This window comes from Vicugna pacos, chromosome 27, assembly GCF_048564905.1.
Source record: "Vicugna pacos chromosome 27, VicPac4, whole genome shotgun sequence".
NCBI lineage: Eukaryota > Metazoa > Chordata > Mammalia > Artiodactyla > Camelidae > Vicugna > Vicugna pacos.
Window position 1 is genome coordinate 22,106,458 of NC_133013.1, and position 18,561 is coordinate 22,125,018.

At 53.6% G+C, this 18,561-nt stretch overlaps 1 protein-coding gene across 3 annotated transcripts in view; it reads right to left on the reverse strand.

The window, feature by feature from the left end:
• Window positions 1-1,670: 1,670 nt before the first annotated feature.
• The window catches only part of FAH (fumarylacetoacetate hydrolase), a 31,809-nt gene continuing 14,918 nt past the window's right edge, over window positions 1,671-18,561 (reverse strand). The window contains exons 6-14 of one of the 3 annotated variants that reach the window (XM_006208801.4): window positions 18,310-18,407; window positions 18,150-18,202; window positions 15,101-15,200; window positions 14,209-14,339; window positions 12,277-12,352; window positions 10,151-10,197; window positions 8,374-8,475; window positions 7,579-7,696; window positions 1,671-1,893 (exon numbers count right to left, since the gene is read on the reverse strand). In XM_006208801.4, coding sequence (XP_006208863.1) covers window positions 1,814-1,893; window positions 7,579-7,696; window positions 8,374-8,475; window positions 10,151-10,197; window positions 12,277-12,352; window positions 14,209-14,339; window positions 15,101-15,200; window positions 18,150-18,202; window positions 18,310-18,407 — 805 coding nt within the window. In that variant the 3' untranslated portion in view covers window positions 1,671-1,813. Of the gene's footprint in view, window positions 1,894-7,578; window positions 7,697-8,373; window positions 8,476-10,150; window positions 10,198-12,276; window positions 12,353-14,208; window positions 14,340-15,100; window positions 15,201-18,149; window positions 18,227-18,309; window positions 18,408-18,561 lie in introns of all 3 variants that reach the window. The other 2 variants (XM_015243174.3, XM_031691768.2) reach the window with 2 other exon arrangements.

The following is an 18,561-nucleotide window of genomic DNA, read 5'->3' on the forward strand; positions in this document are numbered from 1 at the left end:
TGGTCTTGTGACTAAGTTCAATAAAATGAAAGAAAAGTATGGTATGGGACTCCCAGGAAGGCTGATTAAAGGGCACCTAACTCAGCTAGAAGGAGGACCCTTCAGCCCTTCATCCTCCTAACCCTTTCTGCAGGCCTGGAACTTAGATGTATTGGCTGGAGCTGCAGCAGCCTTCTGTACCATGCGGTGACCTTGAGGTTGAAAACCACGTGCTGAGGATGAGGAGCCTGGGTCCCTGGTGACACTGTGGAGTTGCCATACAAATTCCAGACTTGCTGGGCCCAAAATGCTTTCAGTGAGAAATACCAGCCTCCTCAATGTTCCTTAGAACTGATAAACATGTTCCACCCTCGGGGCTTTACACTGGCAGGTGGCCCTCTGCCTGGCTCACTCTGCCCTGAGATGTTCATCTGGCTTGATCTCCCACTTCCTTCAGTTCTTCTGCAAAAAAGCACCAAGAACCTAAGCACCAAGGCCTCTTCTGACCACCCTGTTTATTACAGCTCCCATGTCCCCCACTGTCTCGTAGAACCTGTCGCCATCTGTCATGCTATGCACCTTCTCCTTGTTCATTTGTTCCCTGTGTGTCTCCCTGCATTAGGAGGTAGTCACCACAAGGGCAGGCGTTGGGCTCTTCTGTGACCACTGCACCTCTTGTGCCTAGAACAGAGCCTGATGTAAAGAACTGGTGAATGAATGAATGGATGAACAGTGGTCTGAGGGGTAGACTCCACATGCTCAATCGTCCTCCCAGGCCCTGCTGAGTCCCTGGGCATCCTTTTCCCCTGTGGTCACCAGGAACCAGGCTGGGACTAGGGCTGCCTGTTTGCAGTGGGTGGAGCAGAGAAGGGGCAGAGCTTGCTCTCCTGACTTTGGTGGGCTTGCCAGGGAGAGAAAAGCTAGCTAGTCCCCAGCCCTTTTTTTGCTCTCTCACAGTTCAAGTGTGTGCACCCATGACTTGGGGCTCTGCCCAAGATTTATAACACGCTGAATGAATTCTCCACCTCATGTATACCCATTAGTCAGCCCCAAGAAATACTGAAGGTGAAGGGCAGTGTGATGGATGAATTTAGGTGTGTCAACTTGGCTGAGCCAATGGCACCCAGAGATTTGGTCAAATATTAGTCTAGATGTAAAGGTATTTTTCAGATGAGATAAACATTTAAGTCAGTGGACTTTGAATAAAGTAGATTATCCTCCATAATATGGGTGGGCTTCATCTAATCAGTTGAAGCCTCAAAAGAAAAAAGCGTGATCTCCCTGGAAGAGGGAGATCTGCAGCAGGCTGCCTTCAGACTCAAACCGCAGCTCTTCCTGGGGTCTCGAGTCTGCAGGCCCATACTGCAGCTTTTGGACTTGCCAGCCTCCACAACCGCATGACCTAATTCCTTAAAATAAATGTCTCTCTCTCTCTATACACATCCTACTGTATATAGGATTGTATTGTTCTGTCTCTCCGGAGGACTCTAATACAGGTGGCATCCTTTTTCCATATTCCAGGGAATACTGGGAGGCAGGGGATGTCTGATGAGAAAGCCCCACATGGACCCTCGGCCTCACAAATGAAAACTAGGAAACAAATAAATGAATGTCTCACAGGAGGCGGTACACGCCTTGACCCACTGGACCAAACCAAGAATATGAGTAAACATTGCACACTCACAGCAGGCTGGGCTCAGAGCGTGGAGACGGGGCACGATGGCTTTATTACTGAATGAAGAACCAGGCTACAGCCACAGAGGGGACCCCGGTGTCCCCAAGGAGGTGGAGGGCTTGGCGCTCAAGCCTGTTGTTTCCGGGCCAGCAGAGAACCTCACGCTGGCGAGAGGGCGGGCAGCACTTTTCCTGAACACTGGCCGAAGCCGACGCGGTAACCATCCCCCTGGCAGTGCCCTGCAACAGAGGAGGATCAGGGTCAGCCTTGGAGCCGCTGGGCTCAGGGGGACCAAAGCCCACGCAGCCACAGTGCCAGTCAGCACCCAGCTGGGCCCGAGGCAGGAAGGTGCCATCAGAATGACAAATATGTAGTTTTCACAGAAAAACAACCCTCCCCCAGAAGCTGGGCCGGCTGCAGGAGCACCGAGACGGAACTCCAAGCCCACCCGATGTCCGAGACCCCCGGAAGCAAGGATGGCTCGTCGGCTTTTCCGAAGGGTGATTGACTCTCCAAATTCAGATCCTAGGTCTGCTGATTAGCCTGAGGCCAGACTGTCTGAGTTCAAAGCCTGGCTTCTCCACCTCCTGGCTCTCTGACCTTGGGTCCCCCTGGAACTCAGTTTCCTTGTCTGGGAAATGGATCTAATGACAGTACCCACTGTTGTAAAGATGACACGGGTTCACACAGAGGAAGTTCTGAGAATAGTGCCTGGCCCAGGGTAAATGCTCGGTGTCGGCCATTAGGACAATTATTATTTTTTTAAATTATTTTTTAAAATTAAAAAAAATTTATTCTGGGGGGGGTCTGTAATTGGGTTTTTATTTATTTATTTATTTTTGATGGAGGTACTGGGGATGGAACCCAGGACCTTGTGCATGCTAGGCTCGCAGTCTACCACCAAGCTATACCCTCCTCACTCCCCCCGATTAGGACAGTTACAAGCTGGGTGAGTAGGAGCCACTTGTTTAACCTCCGAGCTCAGCCCCCTCATCTGCAGAGGGGAGCAGCACGCCTTGTCTCTCAGAGTTGTGCGGATCCGATGAAACTCTCGGGGAAAGCCCCAGCAAGGCATCTGTCACAGAGCACATGCTCAGCGAGTATTAGTCTCATTCATTCAATTCCATTCCAACAGAAAGACCGACAGGAGGAGGCGCCTGTCCCTGCACCTGAGAAGGGTCCGTTTAGTGGGAGCAGCCGGTCTAGATACGAGTTAGGGGAGAAAAGTCTATGAGGTGCTGGGAGAGCAGCAAGGAGGGAACATTGGAGCTGGGACTTGACAGGTGGGTAGGAGTTCACCAGGGGAGACACAATGAAAAGTGTGAGCCAGACAGAGGGAACAGCATGTCAAAGGCACAGAGACCCAGGCATTTGTTCAGTGGAACTGCTATGTGGGGACTCCCGAGAAGCCAGATTACAGAGGGCTCTGAGAAGCCACGTTAAGCAGTTTGAACCTTAACCTGCAGGCACCAAGGTAACATGGAGGAGTTTGCAGTAAGACAGTGAAAACTTTTTTTTTAAAGTGTGCTCTCTGGTGGCTCCAGTGAGAAGATATACAGAAACACATAGATGGATGAGTGCCAGCCCTACACAGAGGCCCCGGGGCTGCTCAGATTGAGATGCTTCTCAAGGGCCCTGGGCCAAGGCAGCGCTGAGGTGATGGCGACCAGGCCCTCAGTGGACACCAGGGCCACTGCAAGGGATGCCTGTGACCTCACGTTACGCTACCAGACCCCTTCACCTGTTGGAGACGAGCCCCAAATCTGGAGCTAGACCTTCTGCTACCCAGGGCGAAGAAGGGAAAATAAGACTGCAGCAACCGAGAGAAATAAATAGAAGCTCACTGCTGAGGGGACTCCCAGCCATCTGAACACTGAGACCGAAGGCAGCTTTCGGAGATGGGGTCAGGGACAGCTCAACGAGCCCTCCCAGTGAGCCAGGGACAGTCCTCACGGCCACCTGCAGCTCAGCACAGCGTACCCAGCCTGTCTCCTCCCACCTCTCCCCACCTGCCCAGTCATCCAGCTGGTCCTCCCTGCATGGGCCGTCCAGACCACTGGTCTTCCCTGGGAAGGTGGCAGCTTGGACGCTAGGGCGACAGCCCAAACCAGCCCCTCGCCCTCCCGGCATCATAGAGGCACACCCCTGCGACTGCGTGTTGACCCTTAATGCTCTGAGTCACCTTTTGTCCAGAGCAACATCCTTGCCTATTCTGTTGCTTGGTTTCATTATTTTCCCATCACTTTTGAATCCCAACGTTCAGACATATCTGTGTCCCTGGGGAAAAAAGGCCTATTCAAGTAAAACCTGGCAGAAATTCATCAATCATCTATCAAAGCATCTCCCTCCAAGCTGCAGCATTTAGAGAGCCTTCTTCCTCCAGAGCCGCCCACACCGATGAGTGTTGTCTTCCTCTCCTCCTGCCCTCAACGATGGGTGCTCTCTCGCCCTCCCGACCCCGACTCCTTCCTGCCCTGGGTTACAGCAGCACCGCCCCTGCAGCGAACAGCCCCTGCCTGCTTCCCGAGTGCGGGTGCCTGATTACAACCGCTCACCTCCCAACCAGCCATCCGGGTAGGAGGGCTGGCTGCTTCCTCCCCATTTCACAGCCGGCAAGCAGACGGCCTGGATGGAGTGTCTCAACCTCGCTGAGAGGTCCTGGCAGGTGAGGGCACAGCACTCCACTGACTCTGCGACCTCAGCAAAGGGAACACGGCTGGCACCCCGACCCCCGGTCCACGTCCCCACGTGCCCCTCCTCCCTGCAGGTAAGCGCAGAGCCCAGGTCTCAGCTACGTTCACTCCATGGAGTTTGCCAGGCATCCCCTTCAGTAGGAAACTTTCTTTTTCTTTCTATTGACATATAACTTATATCTCTTCTACTGCCAAGCTATCATTTCTGTGCTTGTTCCAGGGAATTCCGCCAATCTATTCTCCGGCCAACATGTGCTTCTTCAGACCCAAGGGGTTGCCCTTCTTGAATTTCTCTGCCTGGCCTCCATAAATCCTTCTGGAGAAAGGCATCGTATAAACAAACATACAAACGGGTGACCCTCGCAGCATCTTGGCTCCTTTCTCCCACCTCCTCTGGCTCAAATGCCAAGAACACATGTAAATTCCATCTGCCTAAGTCCCAGCCTCCTCTCTTCCAGGCCCCGGACAGCTGCGGGTCCAGAGCGATCTAGCTGGGGGCTGAGATGTAGAACATACGGTGACGGGTCTGAGTTATGGTGACAAGAGACAGCTGAAGCTGCAACTTTCTCCTCTCCCACCCTAACTCCTCCCTTCCTGTCCTCAAACCAAAACTTTGGAAAACGCTTTCACTCAATCCACAGAACCACAACCAGCCTGCAAGCATCACAGGAACTCTGGCACAAAGCTGGCAAGGGAATCCAAAGACCCAATCTGCATCCTGGCTTCACCAGTGTGTGACTTTCGGCCAGTAACCTACCTCTTTCAACCTAAATGTTTTACTTTGTAAAATCGGGACAGTGACCTTACCCAAGGACTACCGCGAATATGAAATGAAATCACAGAAGCAGACGCGGCTAGCACACCGTTGGCCCCAGCAGATACTCAATAAACATTAGTTAAATTGGAACTAGAAAGGATACTCTAGGGCTGCCGAAAGAGCAGGAGCAAAACTGGTTAATTCTGGGTGTCATTTGCTGCTGTCTTGAGCTCTGCCTGTATCTTCTCTACTTAATCCACTTCATTTAATCAACCTCCCAACGACCACACTGAACACCTAGTATGTGGCTGGCACACAGTCAGACTGCAGAGAGATGTAAAACCCGAACCTCATCCTCTAAGAACCCTGAGTAGGTGAAACAATCGTCCCCAAAGGTATCGAGTCCTAATGCCTGGAACCTTTGAATGTTACCCTATGTGGTAATGTTTCAGCAGATGTGATTAAGTTAGGGATCATAAGATGAGGGGATTATCTGGGTGGAGCCTAAAGGCATCACAAGTGTGACATAAGACAAGCAGAGGGGAATCAGATGGACAGAAGCAGAGGGGTCAGCGTGGAGATGAGGCAGAGGTTAGAGTCATGTAGCCTCACACCGAGGAACGCCGGTAGCCACTAGCAGCCAGAAGAGGCAGGAATGGACCCTCCTCTCGAGCCTCTGGAAGGAGTGTAGCCCTGCCAACACCTGGATTTTAGACTTCTGCCCTCTAGAACTGTGAGAGAGTAAATTTTTGTTGTTTTAGGCTCGCAGGTTTGAGGTAATTTGCTATAACAGCCAGAGGAAACTAATAGGAGCTCTTGGCCAAGCATAGAAACAGACGCGCGTACAATTAGCCAGAACTCTGTGTTTCAAGTGAGTTGCTAGTGGAGAGGACAGACAGGCTGATTCCCCCTGAGCAACTAAAGAAGCCGCTATCTGGGCTGAGCCAGGTTTAATTCCAAGGGCTGGCAGGCCGTAGGGAAAGCGGGGTCGTGTAGTAGAATGAGGCTCCGTGGGGAGAGCAGAATCAGATGCGGGACGGGTGTGAATTTGAGGAAACAGGCAATAGGGAGCCACGAGAAGATCATGAGCAGAACAGTTGCAGGCGGAAAGCAGAACTGAAGGACGATTTTCTAGGCAGCGGGAGCAGGAGGGATTGCAGGGGCTGGAGCAAAGCGGTGCCAGCAATCCAGACACAGCAGGTCAGACCAGGCCAGTGGCACAGAGACGGCAGGAAGCTTCAGAAGGATGCTCAGCAGGATGTTTAGATGAAACGGTTCCAGCCCGCAGAGCAGAGTCAGGGGTACCAAGACAGGGTCAGGAAGTGGGGGTGCCAATAGGACATGCGAAGGGAAATGTGCAGTCAGCCGGCAGAGAGCAGGATGTGGGGAGTGAGTGCTGAGGATGGGCGCTCCCTTAACCTGCCTACAGGGCAGACAGGCCCCGCTGGTCACACACTCCATGTGGGCACTCCTGTTAAGACGGGTCATGATGCCGGGCCTTCTCCAAAGGGGGTTCTGGAAATTACCACAATGACGAGGAGGACAACGGTGAAGACTGTCATCAATTTCACGCACTCACAAGGTTACATGCACCCTATTAGGCGCTTTAGACACTATAAGAGGGGTTAGGAGTTGGGGATACGCTGCCTGGATGGGAACTCTGATTTCATTGCTTACTGGCTGCAAGACCCTGGGCAAGCTGTTTAACCCCTGTCAGGCCTTCATTTTCCCACCTGTAAAATGGTGCAGCAGTGACAGTGGAACATGACCCCAGAAGGGCAGATCCTGCACTTGTCCGGGTCACCATCAGAACCCCAGTATGGGGCTCACAGCAGGTGCTCAGAAACGTCTCCTGAAGGAGTGAACCGGGTCTTCCTCACGACTATGCTGTGAGGTTAAGTATAGTAACATTAACTCCATTTTAAAGATGAGGAAACTGAGCCTCAGAAAGTGTAAAGAACCTGAGGAAGGTCACAAGCCAGCGTGGATCTGGGCAGCCAACTTGAGTCTGTCCGACCAATGCGGCGCTCTCCTACCCCACGATAATACGTGGCGGGCAGAAGCGCCCCCCAAGATGTGAGCCGTGCCCCCGCCTCCTCGATACGGGCTGCTGGGAAATCTCAGTCAGCAACTCAGCCCAGTCATAGGGCAAAGGGTCACAGGGCACAGGGTCACGGGCATAGGGTCATAGAGCACGGGGTCTCTGCCCTGCAAAGTCCAGAACAACGAGAACCTGACATTGTTTTATAATTTCTCTCGGGGAAAAGGGAGACAAAGCAGGACTTCTGCAGTCTTGTTGGGCTGGGGAGACTCAGATTGAAAATCCCTGGCAGCTGTGGCTGTGATAAAGGACAGAGCAAGAGGTCACAGACCTGGGAAGGCCAGAGTGGGGACGAGTTAGGACAGATGGCTTCCCAGCCAGACGGGAGCGCCGCATGGTTAGGACAGTGCCCGCAGGCCTGGGTCACCCCCACCTGTCATGATGACTTCATCCCCATCCAGCAGAAACTTCCTGGTCTGGCCGCTCCCCAGTTCCACGGCCCTCGTTCCCCTCCACGACAGCTCCAGCAGGGAGCCAAAGCTTTCTGGCTCCTTCATAACAGGACAGGGAAGAAAGCGTCAGACATATTTATACCGTGGTGAGCATGTTGGAGCCAGTGTGTACAGAGGTTAGCAAGGCCGGGGGGCTCAGGGCAGGGATAGGGGACCCCCGCGGTCCTCAGAGATCCTGGGGAAATGTCCTCGAGGCAGGGCACCCTGCCCTGCTCACTTTGTCAGGTCTCGGGAGAATGCTGGACCAGCATGCCTACGCCCCTTCTGCCAGGCCCCGCCCACTCCGGGGGCTGCAGCTTACCCGAGACTGTTATGCCTGACCCCTCCCACTGGGAAGAGATGTCCCATCAAACAGAGCCGCACTCATGACCTTGCAGGAAGTGACTGGTACGTGCACCGCCCCAAAGTCGTCAAGGGCTTACAGTGGTGCAGGGGTCTGGGGGAAGCAGTGGGGCCACGTGATCCTGGTGGGTGCATTCTGACTCTCCCCTAGTAGACAGACGCAGCCTCCCATTCCTCCCATTCCTCCCAAATTCCAGTCTCTTGAATTTGGAAAAGAAGACCCTTCTGCACCCAGAGATGGATGAGGCTACGAGTTGTAAGATCCACCAGCCTCAGGCTGCAGTCCCTTCTCGGGGTGAGCTGAGGGCCCTCTGGTCTGTACGGGGAATAGGGCTGCTCCACGTGAGCAGCTCCCAAGGCAATCGGATACTCACCGGCCCGCTGATGGTTCCAGAAGCCAACAGGTCCCCCGGCCGCAAGTTGCAGCCATTGACAGAGTGGTGAGTGAGCTGCTGCAGCATCGTCCAGTACATGTACTGCGGGTGGGGGACACAGAGGTGGGGATGGGCAGTGTTGGTGGGGGCTTCTCCTAGCCTCCCAGAGGCATCCCACCCAGACTGCCCTACTCACAGCAGCCTTCCCGGGGCTCTCTCCCTTCCCTTAGAGCAAGGACAAGTGTCCTCCTGCAGTGACCCAGCGACCCTCCCCACCTCTCTCCCTGCCCCTTCACCAGCTACAGCCTGGCTCCTCTGCTCCTCCCAGCAACCCTACCAACCCGTCTTCTCCAAGAGGTGCTCCCTAGGTAGCTGACCTCACTGCTCAGACCCTCCGTCTGCAACGTGCTCATCTGTCCATAATTACACTCTGTCCTGTGATTAACTTTGAGTCCTAGGTTGACGAGGTCGAGATCCTCATAACAGCAGAAGTTTCTGGTGAGCAAAGACCTCACTTGCATTCTCCCACCCTGGGCCTTGGAACAGAGGGTGTGCAAGTGGGAACAAGTGCAGGACAAGGTGTCCAGCTGCATGAGTCATTAGGGAGATGCAAACTGAAATCACAACCCCCCAGAACGGCTGAAATGAAAAGGCTGGTGTCATCACATGAGACCAGGATGTGGAGCGGCTGAAATGTTTATGCACTGCTAGCGGGAGTGGAAGTTGGAACAAGCCCTTTGAAAAAGTGCTTGGAAATACTCCTAAGCTGCAAACAGATATATATTCTCTATGCCTTAGCAGATCTATTCCTGAATATCCACCCAACAGACACATACACATACATGCACCAAAAGATACGGACTAAAACATTCACAGTAACTCTACCAAAAAATGGAAACAATCCAAATGTCCATCAAGAGTAGCATGAGGGGAGGGTATAGCTCAGTGGTAGAGTGCATGCTTAGCATGCACGAGGTCCTAGGTTCAATCCCCAGCACCTCCATTTAAATAAATGAATAAACAAATAAATAAATAAACCTAATTACCTCCTCGTCAAAAAAAAATAGCATGGAAAAAGCAATTGTGGAACATTAATACTGTGGAACACTATACACAGCAGGAAAAATGAACTATCACTGCAAACAGCAATGTGATTAAATCTCACAAAAGTAATGTTAAGACCAAAGAAGCCAGAGAGGGGAGGATACATCCTGTATGGTTCCATTTTTATAAAACTGGGAAACAAAGTGAATGTACGGTAACCAGAAGTCAGGAGAGAGGTTACGCTTGTTACAAAGACGAATAATGTGACTGGAAGGGGGCACGAGGGGGCACTTGAGGTCCTGGAAATTTCCCACCTCTGGATCTGAGTGCTGGCTGCACAGGGCTGCTGCTTCTGTGAGAACTCATTGCGCTTAGAATTTGTGCATTGTCAGCTGTGTGTGTTGTGCTTCAATTAAAAGTTCACTTAAAAAGAAAGTAAGTCACTCTGATCAGTCCAGCCCCTGGCAGACAGGAGAAGCCAGAGACTAGCCCCTTACAGGAGTATCTGTCACTCCCCAGGAAAATCACTGGCCACGTCCATGCAGCCTCCATCTGGAGGGGTCTCTGGGACCACCTAGCCTCTTTAGACAGAAACAGCGTCACGGAGGCTCCCCCACAGGCTGAACCAGCATCATATCCCAGAATGGGCGCTGTTGCCCTGGTCCTGCCGGGAAGACGGAGCTCCTTCTTCCCCTCACCTCCAAAAAGCAGTTTATCCAGCTTCCAAGCTTACCTTAAAGTTGGACCTGCATATGGTGGCTGCCTGGCTCATTCCTTCTCCTGTTGGTTAGACAAGCAACACAGACAAAGAGATTCCATTAATCAAGGAGGGGACAAAAACCAACCACCTTGTAGGGTGAATTGTTCTGTGGCTTAAGCGTCCCATTGTCAACCGTGATCCCACCGGAAGAGTCCGTGAAACAATAAGCTCATAGGATATCAGAGCTGGGAGGCTTCCACAGAGATGATCTGGCCCAGGGATGGCAAACAGATGCATACGAGACACCACTTTCTCCTCGCACACCCACGGCAGACAGCATGACTCGATCATGGTACTGGTTTCCTCTGAAGTCAGATGTAACCTTAGAATCCTCTTTAACACGATGCTCCTGGCCACCGGTCCTCAACAGGAGATAGTGTTCAAGTTGAAACCTACTTGCCACCCACCCCCTCCCAGAGCCCTCTGGACGGCTGGAGCCCGCCAAACTCCTCCAGTGACGGGCAGTGTGCTACCACACACTTTACTTCAACAATATTTATGAAACAACCAAACTCCTCCTACACACACGGTACCAGGCCACTGCTGCACCATGTCTAAACAGCGCCAGTAATCAGAAAGCTCTCCTCCCCAGCACCAGCCTTCCTCCCTTGGCCCTGGCTTCCCCTCCGAGGATGCACAGAACAGGTGGGCTGCTCGGCCCCATAGAAAGTCAGGGTCCCCCAAGCCTGCTCCACCCAGATCCTAACACGGAACATCAGAACTGCACGTTCAGGACTGGCGTGGGGGGGGGTCTTGGAAAGCATCCCTGCACTCGGCCTTCCCTCTTCTAGGTCTTTCTACATCTCTGGACCCTGCACATTGATAAACTTGTCCCTTCCCCCAACCGTGCACGCTCCTGGGTGTTTCCAGACAGGCAGGATGGAAACCAGACAGAAATGGGCTCTAAAGAGGCAGCTGTGGGTATAAGGACTCTAGCCTAGAGCGCGTGACACTTGGCTGTAGTCTCAGCCTTGTCACCAACCAGTTCAGTGACTTTTCCACTCTGAGCCCCAGTTTCCCAGTCAGTGACACGAAAGAGTTTGTAGGGCCTCTGTGGCAGCTAGGAGCCATCCGTTTCCCGTGTGGGGCGTCCTACTCCCACGAGAGACAGCTCCTTCCTCCTCCCAGCGGACCCCAAGCCTGCTGCCAGCATCCCCTCCATGAAGGCCAGAGACCCTGGAACCCACTGCAGCAGAGCCTGGGGTAAACAGACAGGACAAAAGGAGGAGCGAAATCTGCGAAGAAGAGAGACTGGCCGAGTGTGGCCCAGGGGCCAGTGTGCGTCCCCTGGGCAATCCCTCCCCCGGCGCTGAGGGCCCCCAGCAGGAATGGAAAACAACACCTGATTCTTCCCAGGGGCAGGCGCTGTTCTAGGCCTTTTCATGAGTCGTCGACCTGCTTAACCCCCACCATTATCATGAAGGCAGCACCAACGTTAGCCCACTTTACAGACGACAAACTGGCACAGACAGATTCAGTAACCCGCCCAGAGTCCCACAGCTGGGCAAGGGGCAGAACCAACTCGAACCTGCAGAGCCAGGCTCCTTATCACTAACTCTCCACCAGTCTATTAACGCAGCCGCGAGTAGCCTCGGGGACGGGGGCCCTGTCTTCCAGGCTCCGCAGGCTGACCAAGGGCAGGGTATCACGGATTGGGCGTGCCGGCTGTGTGGTCCCAGAGGGCAGAGCCAGGCGCACAAGGACAGGCTTTCAAACAGGCACTGGGCGAAATGTGCCCCACCCGGGGTGGGGTGGGGAGCGGTGTGCCAGCAGAGGCTGGGCAGACTCCAGCTGGGGAGGATGGAGAGGGGATTCAAGCGGAGGATGGAGGTCCCAGACTCCACAGTTTCTGGCCCTAGTGGCTGAGAGCCCAGTGATACTGGGCTCCTGTCATGCGGGCCCCATGTGGCTCCCTTTGAGCACAAGGGTGTCCCTTCCCCTCCTATCTCCTTTACAAGAGCCCCACGTGTCTCCCAGACCGCACCTTCCCCGCATCGACCAACACCCGCCTCATCCACCTCCTGCCCAGGAGTCAGGAGCCATTGGGCAATGGCACTTGGGTACACTTGCCCACACATCCTCCGACCCTGTGACAGTACCTTTCAGAGCGACAGAGAGTTTGATGTCAAACGTGTAGGGCTGGTCATGGCAGAGATACGGCAGGGGCTTGGGGTCCTGTGGGGTAAGAGCACAGCACAGAGGGTCGTGGGCCGGCGGGCTGAGCTGGCACAGGCTGGGCCCCGCAGCAGACCCACTGGCCCTCCTGCTCTGCTCTTTGCCCCTCCCGCCAAAAGAGGACCTGAGGAAGAAGGGGTGGTCCCTCTCCAGGGACCCAGCACCATGTCCCTGCACAGTGGGGGGTGGGGGTGGTCCTATGAGCTAGACTCTGGGAAAAGAAGCAGGGGGAGGGGAATCAGCAGGTCAGAGGTCAAATCAGAGAGGACCCAGAAAGCCGGGGAGGAGAGTGCTGGGCAAGGCTGACCCGGGGGAGGCCAGAGATGGGGGAACAAAGCAAGGCCTGGAGGAAAGGCCGGGGCAACAGAAAAGGAAGGTGGTGGGGCAGGTGCCTGGCCGTTCTGGTGCTGGACCCAGCTGTGGAGGCAGCTTTGATGGCCAGGCCAAATCTGCCCTTCGGCCAAAAGTAGTGCTCTCCCAAAGAGCAATACATGAATCTCTAGTGGGACACGAGATAACGTGGGGGATTTTATTTCAATAGTACGTTTCTTTTTATGATTAACTTTGTGGCCTGTAATGCTGATAGGCACATAAAATTCCTTTTCTAAACAAGTTATTAGTTTTCAAAAGGAAGCTGCTTTAAAGACAAACATTAAATAAATAATATTGCAGAAGGGGCAAGAGTCGGGAAGGTTGCACATCCATGGTATTTGGGAAAGGGTGGCATAAAGGGAGGCACAGCCCAGAGATCTCTCTGGCAAGGGTGCAAGGGTGCCTGTGAACGGGGATCTGGACCAAGGATGGAGCCTGGGGATGAGCAGCAGGTGCAGCGCGGGCTGGGCGGCCCGTGCGAGGGCTGGCTGCAGAAGCCACCAGCAGGGACTCACCAAGGAGAGGGGACCAGTCTTGGTGCCTGAAAATGATGGGGGTTGGGAGAGGCGGTGGCAGGAAGGAGAAAGGGGACAAGCACGGGAGCCCCATGGGAGCTTCACGAGGAACTGGTCTTCAGGGAAAGACCCCAGGTGTGTTTCAGCACAGCTCCCTGAGCTGACAGCAGGGCCAAGAGGGGCCCAGGAATGCGGGAGGGCGGTCGGGTACAGGGGCCGTGTATGAGGTGAGATGCTCAGGGGAGGCTGTGGGGGCAAGGGCAAAGGCTGAGAGCTCGGCAGGGGCTGCCAGCTCACCCATGGAGAGGAGAGTCAGCTGGAGCATCGCAGGACTCTGGGAGACACAGTAAAACTGGGCAGGTGATGTGTAGGAAGCCAGGGGAACGAGAGCCTAGGGAGAATGGGGGCTGCCGGGGGTCCACGCTGAAGAGGGTGCGAGGCCACGGCATCAGGCAAGATCACAGGCCCTTTGGTGAGACCACTGGCAGTGATGGGGCGGGGGCGGCAGCCAGCCTGGGACAGGCCGAGGAATGAGGGCTGAGACCATGAGACCTGGACAGTAGTACACCTACAGGAGGCTGGGGAGCAGGACTTCTTGTTGCCTAACTCCACACTGCATTCTATTCGTTAGACTCCAGGGGGCGCCATCACACAGAACACAACTTGGCGACCTGGGAAGTTGTACAATGTGGTGATACTGGCAGGGACCTTCCTCCTCCCAACTGGCCAGTTCCCATGGCCTCAGAGGATTCTGAGTTTCCCCACAAGAACTGTGCAGGGGGCAGGGAGAGCACAGGCAGAATGATTGGTGCCATGCCTGCCCGGAGGTCCCTGTCACCAGGAACCCCTGTACGTGGGCATGCTGGGGGCATGGAGCTTTTCCTCCGGACCCTCTCCACGCCTGGTGGGCAAACAGCCTCAGAGACAGCAGGGCCTGGGCTTGGCACTTCTGGCAGACGATGTGCTTACCTGCTCCAGGTTGGGCCCGGCAAAGGGCATGAGGGCGTCCATGGGCACCACCCACGGAGAGATGGTGGTTCCAAAACTCTTCCCGAGGAACGGCCCAAGAGGGACGTACTCCCACTTCTGAATGTCTCGAGCTACAGAAGGGCCAAGCGGGGGTTACAAAGGCTGACTGTGCCTCGTGCCAAGCCTCCCTCTGCCCCTTGACCAAGGAGCACAGACACAGCATAGCCCTCCCCAACCCCGGTGCTCTGGCCCCAACCAGGCTGCCCCAGGACCAAGGACAGAGGTCCTTTGAGGTCACTGTGCCGATTGCAGCAAAAAGAAAGATGACCAAAGTGCAGGCAGGATATTTCCCCACGAAGGGGCCGGAAGCTCATCCTCATTCTGGGAGGCGACACTTCCTGGGACTCACTGCACCATCTTTCTCCTACATCTGACATGGGGGCTGGGACAGGCTTAGAAACTGGGGTGTTTGGTTTGAAATCTTAGCTCAGCAACTAGCTGAAATCTCTCTATGCCTCATCCCTCATCTGTAAAATGGGGATAAACACCTTGTAGGGAGTCAGCAGGAGAGTCCATGGGAGGTACTCAGCACAGGGCCTGGCTCACAATTGCTCCAAAATATGAGCTATGACACCAGCCTTGTCCCTGTTCAACTTACAAGAAAATTGGAGCTCAGGGAGGTGAAGTAACCAGCAAAGAGCTCAGAGCTGAGATGTCTGTCTGATACCCAAGCTGGCACCCTCAGCCACTGTACCACCAGCCGCCTCTGACCCGCACCAGACTCGGGAAACCATCACGGCCTCTGCGAAAGTGTCCCCAGTACCCAGCCTCCACCCAGAGCAGAGCATGCACAGGGAAGTCAGCCCCAGGATGCCTGACAACCCGTAATTACCACTCCAGTCGTTCATAAGGACCATTCCAAAAATGTGCTCGTGCGCCTTGGAAATGGGGATCGGCTCTCCCAGTTTGTTCCCAGGGCCTACAAAGAAAGCCTGACATAGGGAAGAGTCGATGAGAATCTGGGTCTGACACACTGCCCCAGGTCATGTGCCTGGAGGGCAAAGGTCAGGCATTTCCAAACCAGGCATTTCTGGCCAGGGACCTGAGCTGCCCCGCAGTTACGAACTGCAAGGGTACGAATCCACTGTATTTCTACATCATGAACAGCACCCGAGAGGACAGACGGCCACCCAGGGGAAGTGGCGAGCAGTGCCTGCCCGAGCCCCCCACCCCCCACCATGGTCCCTGAACACCGCAGCGGCGCCCTCCCCCTCCTGCAGCCCGCCCCACGCCTCTGCTCTTTCCCCTTCACCCGATGCGAGCTCGGCCTTCTGAGATCTGACAGCTACACGAGGCTGGTGAAAATGAAAACATCAGGGTTTGTATTCATGTCATGAAAAATCGAAATGCTGCCTCTGGGATGCAGCAAAGAAAGAGCCTGCTGGGGTGTACCCCACACCCCAACACATCACCCACCGCCTCTGAGGAAAACGTCATCGACACACGTCCAGGAAATGAGACTACTTAGACATCATTGGGGGAAATTAGGAAGGTAACTGCCAAAGGCACACAGAATCAGCTACACATTTGCAAAACATGATTCGTGGTTCTATCCGTTCTGGGACACTGTTTAAACATCGCCAATTTTTCATCAAGATTTTTTTTAAAAAGGTGCCATCCTATAGAGAATCTTACCATCATCAAGTCTTGATTATCTGTGCTCCCCTCACCCTGTCGTTCCTCCACACTCTGACTTCCTGTCATCTTTCCTCTGCCCACCCCTCCCCACCCCACAACAGGGACTTGCCTGCAGAGTCCTCCGTTCTCCCTGGGAGAAGAGGCTGGCCCCAAACCAGGGCTCTGTGCACTGCTCTGGGCAATCTGGGCTGGGAAACATCCTCCGGGGGTCCACATGGCACCCTCACCAAGGCAGCGGGAGGCAGAAGGCTGGCTGGGAATGCCCCGCGGGACTGGGGGACTACTTGGCAGAGCCCAGACATCTTCCTCCCTTGGATGGAGCCCAAAGAAGTCACGAGGCAGGACGGGAGAGACAGGGAGCTCCAGCCTGTCTCCCACCAACCTAGATTCTCACTCCCACAGCCCTGCAGGGGACCCCACGGCCCCTTCCTCTCCACCTGCACCAGGAGACACTCCTGAGGCATCACCTAAAACCTTGAGTGCTGCCTACAGGAAGCCCCCTCCACGGCCTGTCTGCACTTGCCCGCACTGAGCCTGGCCCCACTCTCGGGTATCTGACAACCCAGCAGACACTGCAGACACTGCCCGTGTCCCCAGGTCCTCTCCTCCAGTTCCGCTCCTCCTTCCTATCACTTTCCTGGTCCCCCTCACCTTGGGGGCTTCCCGGAGTTCAGTGCTGGTCTCAGAATGAATGCACAGCCCTACAGCATGAGGGATCCTGGATGGAAGTAACCGGATTGATGTCAACATCTGGCTGTGAGGTGGCACTCTGGCTCTGCAGGATGTCACCCAGGGGGAAAATTGCCCAGGGTGCTCGGATCTCTCTGTATTGTTTCTTACAACTGCACAAGTCTATAATTATTTCAAAATACCTTTAATTAAAAAAAAAATGCAGCCCTAAAGTAACCACAGCTCTGGGGTTGTTGGCCCCGGCACAGGCACAGTGGGGCTGATGTGGCTGATCCTTGCTCTCCATAGTGCTTATATTCTATAAAGTCATTATGAACCTGAGTTAGCAAACCAGGCGTATTGCTTCTGGGAGAAATACAGGGTTCAGTCCCCGCCAGCCTCCGGTCACAACATTCATGTCAACAAATCAGTATATAACCTGGCTTCATGTGTGTTTCTATTTAAGGACACCTCATTTAATATACAGGCCTGCCTTGGTCAGTTCCAGACAATCACAATTAAACAAATACCACAAAAAAGCACGGATGCTTTGGTTTCTCAGTGCTTATGAAAGTTATGTTTACACTGTACTGTATTCTGTGAAGTGTGCACCAGCATTATGTCTAGAACATCTCTGTAAATACTTTAATTTAAAAATATCTTACTGCTCATAACATTGTAAATCAACTATACTTCAATTTTAAACATTTAAAAATAAAAAATAAAAATAAATTACTGCTAAAAAATGCTAACCATCCTCTGGGCCTTCAGCCAGTTGCAATAGTCACATCAAAGATCACTGACGGTCCATCGCCATAACAAATACAATAATGATGGAAAAGTCTGAAATATTAGGAGAATTACCAAAATGGGACACAAAGACACAAAGTGAGCAAATGCTGTTGGAAAAACGGCGCTGACAGACTTTCTTCAACCAGGGTTGCCTCAAACCTTTGATTTGTAAAAAAAAACTCATTGTCTGTGGAGCTCAATGCAGCAGAGACAAGGTCTGCTCTACATGGTTGACTCATGAACGTGAACTCACAACCATGGGCTCTGTCAGGCCCCGATGCAGCTTATCCAGCATACACATTTTCTCCATACGGCACATCACAACCTTTTTTGTGCTCAGGAAAACTAGACAGCACCTCCACACAAAGCATGAAAATGCAAAATAACGTGGCACTAAGTGGACCATGAAAAGGACACCTGTTTGGAGTAAAGGAGCTAAAACAGGAAGGCAGGGCAGGGCCTGGTTCAGCCTCAGCTGGGAGCACGTACGTCAGGAGACTCAAATTTTGGCCACTCAGTTTATGTCCTCCAGTGACCCCCAAAAGCTCCGTTGAGTATTGATTTGGAGGTTACAAATTAACTGTAGGTGAACTCACAAATATGGAATCCATGGATAATGAGGATGGGTGGTACTTTCGATGGCCAGGTGGGGACCCGTTTTCCTCCATTGATGTGGCTGAAATGGGGGGCAGCCCATCGTCCGGGGCAGCCACCCCAGAGAGCATCCCTGCCCTAATGTGTATATAGACCCCATGCCAATAAAACACTGAGACACAGCTTACCATTTCCAACTCGAAGTCCAAGAGCTTGCAGGCACCATAAACAGGAGGCTTCGCTGGAATAACACCAGGAAAAGAGGCTGGAATGAATACCAGGCATGCAACTCACTGGGTGGGGACCCAGAGCTGAGCATGGTGGCGCCTGGGTGCTGGGGGCACTTACAGTCATCGGGTCTCATCTGTCCCATGGGCCTGCGGACTGGGGTGCCCGACACCATGACGGAGGAAGCCCGGCCGTGGTAGCCCACTGGCAAGTGCAGCCTGGTGGGGGGAGGCGAGAGAAGGCGTCAACACCGTGACCCGTGCAAACTCAATTTCAAAATGGTTTAAAATTAAAGACCAGAAGGAGCCAACATATAGGCATGGTCAAAGACCCCAAGGTACTTGCATCTTAAGATGAGCTCATCCTGGATTA